Below are 9,643 nucleotides of genomic sequence, written 5' to 3' on the forward strand. Positions count from 1 at the left end.
AAAATCGGTATAGAGGTAATGTATCTCAATGTAATAAAGGTCATCTATGACAAGCCCAGAGCTATCATCATACTCACTACTCACTGGTGCTAAGCTGAAAGTTCTTCCTTTAAGATCCAGAACAAGGCAAGGATGTCTACTCTCACCACTTTTTTTTTAGTTTATTTATTTATTTTGAGAGAGCAGAGTGAGTAGGAGAAGGGAAGAAAGAGAGGGAGAGAGAGAATCCCAAGCAGACTCCACACTGTCAGCAAGGAGCCCGATGTGGGGCTCAAACTCACAAACCATGAGATCATAACCTGAGCCAAAACCAAGAGTCAGAGGTTTAACTGACTGAGCCACCCAGGTGTCCCTCACCACTTTTATTCAACACAGTACTAGAAGCCCTAGCTAGAACAATTAGGCAGAAAGAAAGAAAAAAAAAGCAAAGAAAGAGCATCCCCATCAGAAAGGGAGACATAAAGACTGACACTATTTGCAAATGACATGATATAAATAGAAAACCCTAAAGACCACCAAAAACCTATTGGGATAAACACATGCAGTCAAGTTACAAGATACAAAATCAATATGCAAAAATCAGTTGTATTTCTATACACTAATAATGAACTCTCAGAAAGAGAACTTAAGAAAACAATTCCACTTACACCTAGACACCAAAGAATAAAATACCTGGAAGTAAATTTAACCAAAGAAGTGACAGAACTGTCACTAAAAACTATCAGACACTGATGAAAGAAAGTGAAGAAAATACAAATGGCAGACACTCCATGCTCATGGATTAGAAAAAACACTGTTGAAATGTCCAGACTACCCAAAGCAATCTACAGATTCAATGCAGTCCCTCTATCAAAATTCCAAAGACATTTTTCACACAACTGGAACCATCCTAAAATATGTATGGAGCCACAAAAGACCCCAAATGGCCCAACACATCTTGAGAAAGAAGAACAAAACTGGAGGCATCACGCTTCCTGATTTCAAACTATATTATAAGGCCACAGCAATTAAAATAGCACGGTATTGGCATAAAAACAGACACATAGGTAAATAGAGCAGAGAACCCCGAAATAAACCCCTACATACATAGATGGCCAATTTATGACAGAGGAGCCAAGAATACATGATGGGGGGAAGTCAGTCTCTTCAATGAGTGGTGTGGGGGAAAACTGGACAGCCACATGCAAAAGAAAGAAACTGGACCACTATTGTACAGCAGACACAAACATTAACTCAAGATGGATTAAAGACTTGAATGCTAGCTGAAACCATAAAACTCCTAGAAGAAAACATAGGTGGTAAGCTCCTCAACCTGGATCTTGGCAACAATTTTTTGGTGTGACACCAAAAGCAAAGGCAACAGAAGCAAAATTAAACAAGTGAGACTATTCAAACTAAAAAAAGCTTCTGCACAGCAAGGGAAACCATCAACAAAATGAAAAGGGACCTTACTGAATGGAGGAAAATATGTGCTAGCCATATATCTGATAAGGGGTTAGTATCCAAAATATAGAAAAAACTCATCCAACTCAATAGCAAAAAAAAAATTTTAATTTAAATTTAAAAAATCTAATTTTTTTTAATGGGCAGAGAATCTGAATGGATATTATTTTTTTCCCAAAGAAGACATACAGATAGCCAACATGAAAACGTACCCAACATCACTAACCCTCAGGGATATGCAAACTAAAACCACAATGAGATATCAGCTTATACCTGTTAGAATGGCTATGATCAAAAGAACAAGAAATAACAAGCGCTGGTTAGGATGTGGGGAAAAAAAGGGAACCCTTGTGCACCATTGGTGGGAATGTAAATTGGTGCACTATGGGAAACAGTATGGAAGTTTCCTCAGAAAATTAAAAATCTAATTACCATATGATCCAGCAATTCCACTTCTAGGTATTTATCCAAAGGAAATGAAAACACTAACTCAAAAAAATACCTACATCTTCATGTTCATTGTGGCATTATTTACAATAGTCAAGACACGGAAAAAACCCTAATTGCCCATTGATAGATGAATGGATAAAGACAATGTGGGTGTGTATCTACATATCATATATATTTTATACATATATATTTCATATATAGATATATACACCCAATGGAGTATTTTTGGCCATACAAAAGGAAATCCTGCCATTTGTGAGAACATACGTGGACCTTGAGCCATTATGCTAAGTGAAACAAGTCCGAGACAAATACTATATTACCTCACTTATGTGTGTAAATCTTAAAAAAAAAAACAAAAAAACCTTATAGATACAGAGAATAGATTGGTGAACGGTTGGGAAGGGTGTACAAAAATGGGTTAAGGTGGTCAAAAGGTAATGCACAGGGTGATGACTACAGTAATAATACTGTCTTGTACATTTGAAGTTGCTAAGAGCAAATCTTAAAAGTTCTCATCACACACAATTGTAACTGTGTGTGGCGATGGGTGTTAACTAGATTTATTGTGATTTCACAATATATACAGATGTGGAATCAAGCTACACATCTGAAATTAATGTCAATTATATCTCAATAAAAATTTGTTCTCAATAATATATTTTTAGAAAACAATTCTAGGATGCAGTCAGTTTTATCAGCTGGTACTACCATAACCATAGTTAGGAAGCACTGCGTGGTGGGAAAATATCAGAGATGTCTACCTAACTGAAGCTGAAACACAGAATAAACACAACCCCTCAGAACGGTTAAATCCTCTGCCAAAAGCATCACTAGTCTTTGAAGGAAACTGATCCAGGTTCCTAAGGGACAGCCCAGAAGCTCCATCCCAGAGGAGAAGACTTCATTGTGTTAAATCTGAAAAATGGAGGAGAGCTTAACCACCTGCTTTAAAATAGGAAATGAATACCTTCTGCAGGTTACCAGAAAGGCAGGTGATATGTTTTAGGCCACTGTAACTTTTAATTCATCTACAAGTAAGTGCTATGGAGAGTTTTATTAAATGAGACACCTTCCTCCACAATCCATTCCTTTTTATCTTTATTTTTTTTTTCAACGTTTATTTATTTTTGGGACAGAGAGACACAGCATGAATGGGGGAAGGGCAGAGAGAGAGGGAGACACAGAATCGGAAACAGGCTCCAGGCTCTGAGCCATCAGCCCAGAGCCCGACGCGGGTCTCGAACTCCCGGACCGCGAGATCGTGACCTGGCTGAAGTCGGACGCTTAACCGACTGCGCCACCCAGGCACCCCCCTTTTTATCTTTATAGAAGAAGAAGTAGAGAACCTCAAGATTCTTCCGCTGCAAAAGTTAAACAGGAAGTTCCCAGGCAGGAGCTCTGCTAAGAGGTGTAAGAGGGGTGGCTGTGCTAGAGGAGGTCAGAAGAAAAAATGAAGGCCAGGGGATTTCTGAGCTTTGGATCAAGAGAGAAATAGTGGTTTCTCTGTCATCACCACCTCACAGACAACCAACGTGATTCACTGGTGATTGTTAATTAGTGCCAATAGCTGGGGAGGCAGAACAGCCTACAGATTCCAAAACAAATCTAAATGCGTGTGGGCTATTTGCTGGATTTAAACAAGGCTATTTCATCACAATTTTGAACACTATGAGACACAAAGAACTTAAAATAGTTTTTTTTTGTACCCATGCCTGGGTCACTTTTATAAGAAAGATACTAGGGGGAAAAAACAACAACAACAACAACGAGGGGCGCCTGGGTGGCTCAGTAGGTTAAGCGTCGGACTTTGGCTCAGGTCATGATCTCACAGTTTGTGGGTTCGAGCCCCACATCGGGCTCTGTGCTGACAGCTCAGAGCCTGGAGCCTGTTTCAGATTCTGTCTTCCTCTCCCTCCACCCCTCTCCTGTTCATGCTCGGTATCTCAAAAATAAACACAAATAAAGAGAATTGTATAGTTGTAGCTATACGCCAAGTAAAATGCTGCTGTAATTACCGATTTCTGTACAAGCAAAAATTTATCCCTGACAAAAACGTGAATGTGATGCTTTCATATACAGACTATTACACGTTTCTGGTGTTTTCTGCTGCGGTAGTTTCGGGCATGAACTCCATATCCACTTGTATCTGTAAGTCCAGTGGACCACTGATGAGAGTAAGGTTGGACAAGCTGGGAAGAAGTCAAAATGGGCTCCTAATCCATTAAAAACTGAATCAACTTCCAGGTCCCTGAAACACAGGAACCACTTGGGTGGGATTTAAAGTTTTAGAAGAGAAGGGTGCCTGGGGGGCTCAGAGCTGCCAATTTCAGCTCAGGCCATGATCTCTCAGTTCATGAGTTCAAGCCCCACACACCCTCTGTCCTCCTTTCTCTGTGCCCCTCCCCTGCTGGCCTGCTCTCTCAAAAAAAATAAGCCTAACTTAAAAAAAAAAAAAAAGGTTTAAAGTCATGGAGAGAGAAGGGAAGTAGCTGCCCTGTGGGGGTCCCTGGGTCAAACTGTTGTTTCCCATGGGCTCTCTCTGAGCAGATCTAACAGTCTAAATCCATAATTTCAAAGCCAAACTAAAAAAGAAAACTTTTTAATCCATTTTTTTTTTAAAGATGTGAGCTCTGTGGATGTTATTTTTAACTGTAACACCTTACAGAGTCTTACAACCTAGCATATAGCCCTTAATCAAGTGGCTAAAATCTTCAGCCACAATAGAAAGCTTTTTGAGGAGCCAGGAAATTCCATTCAGCACAACGCCAGTAAATACTGAATTAATAAGTGAGGGTCTTCAGTTTCTGGATCCTCAAGTCTTACAGGGATTTCTTAAGCTAATTCTCTAGGCCTATAACCTACAGAGAATCTCTGCTCGAAAAGGATTAACAAGAAGTGGCAAAAAATAGAACATTTATCCTTAATTTTTCTATCGTCCAAAAGGTCAGCCTTAGAGTTCAACTGTACTCTAACTGCTCAAACACCGAGATGCCAATTCTTCCTCCCCAGGAAGGCATTGAAAGTAACTCACTTTCTGGAAGGGTAAGCAAATCCCTTCTGATTCAGACCTTGATTCATAGCATCCCCCTGGTCCCTACTCTGTGAGCAATCTCTTTACCAATTCTCTCTCTCTTAGGTACCTTCTAGAACAAAGGGAATTCCTCCTTCCATGAAATACTATAGTAAAGGGCAGTGTTACTGGTAGCAGCGTCTGATCATAGCCCTACAGATCTTTCTCTCCCCTTCTCTATTTCGGACATTTTGATCATTCAGGATGTGTGTTTTCAGGAAGAGTAAGTACAGTTCAAGGTTTGAGGAAGTGGTACAGTACATCTGACATCTGGCAAAGGGAGGGGACAAGATAACAGTGCTTAATCCTGGCTATAGATAAATGCACCATAGTTTAATACCCTGTAAGAAGGCAGTTTGGTATTGTGGGCTGTGGAATCATGCTTGGGTTCAAATACAGGCTCTGTTAAGGTGGTAGGACTCTGGGAAAGTTGCTTAATCATTCATTACCTCTGTGCCTTATTTTATATATACTATATATATCATATATACATTCTGTTACATATATATTGCTTATATATGTAGATATATATATATTGCTTAATCATTCATTGCCTGTGTCTTATTTTATATATATATATATATTCTGTTACATATATATTCTGTCATATATATATATTCTGTTTTATAGAAACTGCAAATGCTACTGCCTACTTTATAGGGTTGTTGCGAGAATCAAATGATACGATACAAAGCTGCAAACAGTGAAAGTACTAAACAGTAAGCACCTATTGTTAGCTATTATTAGTACTATGTATATACTTTAAAAGAATGAGGCAATTCTGTATGTATTGACTTGGAATAAAGTCCATGACATAGCGTTTTCTGAAAATGCTACAGAATAACATACTCAGTAGGAGTCTATCGTGGGAAGAAAAAAGAAACACATGATGCATATTTATAAGTGCATTCAAAGAAGTCTAGAAAGGCACACACACCAAACACTAAACAGTTACTAACCCTAAAGGGAGTGGGGGGGGGGGTACCTACATTTGTAAAGGTATAGGTCTTTGCTTGAATTCACAAGTGTGTACTAGTTTCACAACTAATATTTTTAATATTTTAATCCACTATTTTTTAATGTTTATTTATTTTTGAGAGAGAGCACACACGTGAGACTATGTGTGGGGAGGGAGAGAGAGAATCCCAAGCAGGCCCCACCCTGTCAGCACAGATCCCAGTATGGGGCTCCAACTCACCAACTGTGAGATAGTGACGTGAGTTGAAATCAAAAGCCCAAGCCACTTAACCCAGTGAGCGTTTAATAAGTAGTTTTTAGGAGTGCCCAGGGAGCTCAGTCGGTTACGCGTCCGACTTGGGCTCAGGTCATGATCTCACGGTTGGTGAGTTTGAGCCCCACGTCTGGCTCTGTGCCTGGAGCCTGCTTTGGATTCTGTGCCTCCCTCTCTGTTCCTTCCCTGCTCACTCGTGCTCTCTCTCAAAAACAAAGATTCAAAAAAAATTTATTTTAAAAAATAACTGATTTTTAAAATTAAAGATTTTTACAGGGGTCCTTCTAACCTTCATACTGAACATCTCTCACATCTGGGTCTAGGAAAAGGCAAACTTCTTAGAGATAAGGAAATGGAGGCCTAGCTAGGAGGAGGTGTAGCCCCTCCCATCCATCCCTGCCACAGCTCTCATTTCAGAGTCCCTTATATTCTTTAGTCCTGAGCGTATCATGTGCCTGCCATAGGAACCAAACATTCTGAAACTGGTTTTTATTCCCCTTTCCTTTTCTTCCCGTTTGAGGTCCTCCTTTTATCGTGCCCAGAGAGCTTCCACATGGGTTATAACATCTTCCCTCCTACTTCTCATGACTTTCTCACTATCTCCTTGTCATTCTGCCCCTCAGACAGATGCTCTCACCTTGTAAATCCCACTGGAGCGACAATTGGCTGGGTTGTTCAGGTTTTTTGGCAAGCACAAGTCCCCCACCTCACACAATTGCAGGACACAGTATGCCTCCGAGCTGTTTTGCCTTGCAGTGCGTCTAAATGGGCTTTAAACATTTTTTTTTTAATTTCACTCAAGAAAAGGTGTTTGGTATGTATGGACAGGCATTTCTTCCTTACACAGGTGTTTATCTTTGCTTTGGATTCTCCTATAAATTATAAGGCTATCTGGTACTCCCCCCCCCCCCCCACACACACACAACATTCCCTAACCAGGCTTGTCCCTTATTATGTGTTAATGGTTATTGTTTTAGCACCCAACCTTCTCACTGGGTTTTGTCACCATCTTTTATATTCCAGTAGTCTCTCCCCATTTATTCACCTCTTGTATTAAAACCCACGGAGAAAAGGTCGTATGATGAAAAGAAAAGGAAAAAAAGAATTCGAGACTCTAAGCAGAGCGTCTTGCAAGCCCCGTCTCGCACCGGAACCCGGAGCGTCGGGAACCCTGCCTGCTCGCGGGTATCCGGGCCACCAGAACAGGGTCAGCATCGTAGCGCCCAGGCGTCGGGAGAGCCGATTGGTTCCCGGGTGAACCAATCAGCGAGCGATGCTGTTCGCGGAGAGGGGAGGGCCAAGATCATGGAGCAGATGGAGTTAAAGGAAAAGGGGCAGGTGTGCCCGGCACCGGGGTTTTGCGTGCACTTGTGCACCCACCGGGTCATTGTTAAGCCCTGATCTCTGGTCTCCTAAATGCCACCTTCCCAATTTCCCAGTTGCATAAAGATGAGTAGGAGAAGAAACCTTACTTATCCTATCATTCATAAGATGGTCATTAATAGTCAATGGAGGAGTAGCTGGGGAGGCGGGGAGGCCATTAAAATCCTCCCTCCTTTCCCAGTTCCACTCCAGGTCGTCAACCTAACTGAATCAGTTCTTGAAATAGTAAATCACTCAAACGCTCGCTTAATCGCCAAAGCTGATTACCAAAATGCTCTCGTTAGACACCTGAAATAAGTTCCCACTCCCAGAGGACTGGGGGAAACAGTACTGGCACTTACCGAACGCGCAGAGGTTTACTACCCGCTAAAGGAGAAGCGAGCAAGCTCCTAGACTTAAGTCAGAGAAACTGAGACCTTCTCATATGTGTAACCTTGCACACGAACTGCCCCCCACCCACCCACTCATGCGCAGCGACAGCTCCTCCTGACTCTTCCCCACAAACTTCATACGGTGGCGCAAAGCTTTTGGGGAGGGTGGGCGCAGACGCCAGCTTTCCCTGTGTTTCAAACTTCAGCAAAGCTGTTCTACGCACTTTCTTCCAAGTGTCACAGCCCCCGGAATCACAGACCCGTGCAACCTTAGCTTTCCCACGGTCCAGCGCTGCCACCCACCATCCACCACCCATACCCGGGCTGGAGACGCTGCGTCCTTGGGGTTGGGGGAAGGGGGAGTAGGAAAAGAGAGGAATGGCCAGTGTAAGTAAAGAGGTCCCCGCCGAGGCCTGGACGCCGGCAGCCCCTGGAGGGCCCTGAGGCCGAAGAAGGAGGAGAGAGGAGGGCTGGAACCGTGCGGGGAAGGGCCGCGAGGAGAGCAGGGGCGCCGCCGGTGTCGCTACACTCACTCTGCGTAGCCAGTGGCCCAGGGCAGCCGCCGGGTCTCCTTGAGGATGAGGATGGGGCGGGCGATGTGGTCGGCGCTGCACTCCACCTCGTCCTGAGACAGCCCCAGGAACTCCGGCCGCCCGTAGGGGAAGCGCAGGGGCAGGTCCGAGCCTCCACAGCCGCCGCCGCTGTGCTCGGAGCCTGAGCTGCCAGCCATGATGCCGCCCATGAAATTGGCCACGGCAGATTTCACTCGGGTGAGCATATTACTCCGGCGCCCGGCAGCAGCGGTGCGAGCAGGAGGCGGCAGCGGGGGCCGGACGAAGCGCAGCGCGGGGCATGCAGGCTGCGGCGGGCGCCGGGCGCACGGGCAGCCGGGCCGCTGGGGCGCGCCGCGCGGCTCCCGGAGCCTAGTGCTGCAGGGGGCCGGGCCCCGGCCTCCCGCGCTCCGTGCAGCCGCCGCCGCCGCCTCCCCCCGCTACACTTCCGCAACGGAGCGGCATGGAGCGGGCCGGCCGGGCCCGGGGAGACGCCGCGCGCTCCGGGAGCGACTGGGCGACCGCCGCGGCAGCAGGTTCCTTCCCCGCCCTCTGCGCCCGACTCCTGCGTGAGCGGAACTGAGCCCACCCGGCGAGCCGGCAGAGCCGGCGCGGCTGCTGCCACGGCTACCGCCGCCGTCCAGTCATGTGATAATCAGGCTGCAAGGGCTCGAGCAACTGCCGTGGCCGTGGCCTCGGCCCCTCCCCTGCCGGCCCGAGCGAGGCTCGCACCGGGATCGTGACCTCCTGGGGGAGGGGGGAGCCGGGCTGGGTCGGTACCTGGCGGAGGGGATGGGGGCGCTGTGAGCTGAAAGCAGTATACAGGTGTTAGGGGAGGTCACGTGGAGCCGGGCCGAGCCAGTAGAGGAATCCCCTAGCTGAGGAATGCTTGCCTGCGCCTCCGGGAATGGAAACTTCGGGAGCTGGAGGTTTGGGAAGGGGAGACAGGTGGAATCTCGGTGGGCCGGCCCCATGGTGGGCCGGCAGTGGAAATGAGGAGCACCTGGTGTGAAAGACTTTTCAGAGCTTTAACACAACAAAACTCACAAGTGTTGCATAAGAATCATTAAAAGTTTTTCCCTAGGCATTTCTAGAATTACTTTTATTCCTCATTAGCACCACGCACAACATTATCTACCGG

The 9,643-nt window shown here is 45.4% G+C and overlaps 1 protein-coding gene across 3 annotated transcripts in view; it reads right to left on the reverse strand.

Moving 5' to 3' along the window:
- PPM1H (protein phosphatase, Mg2+/Mn2+ dependent 1H) overlaps positions 1-9,215 on the reverse strand; it is a 262,452-nt gene extending 253,237 nt beyond the window's left edge. The window contains exon 1 of one of the 3 annotated variants that reach the window (XM_047865360.1): positions 8,485-9,215. In XM_047865360.1, the coding sequence (XP_047721316.1) occupies positions 8,485-8,729 (245 nt within the window). In that variant the 5' untranslated portion in view covers positions 8,730-9,215. The remainder of the gene's footprint in view (positions 1-8,484) is intronic. The other 2 variants (XM_047865359.1, XM_047865361.1) reach the window with 2 other exon arrangements.
- Positions 9,216-9,643: the final 428 nt, after the last annotated feature.

The sequence above is a fragment of the Prionailurus viverrinus genome, chromosome B4, assembly GCF_022837055.1.
Source record: "Prionailurus viverrinus isolate Anna chromosome B4, UM_Priviv_1.0, whole genome shotgun sequence".
Taxonomy (NCBI): domain Eukaryota; kingdom Metazoa; phylum Chordata; class Mammalia; order Carnivora; family Felidae; genus Prionailurus; species Prionailurus viverrinus.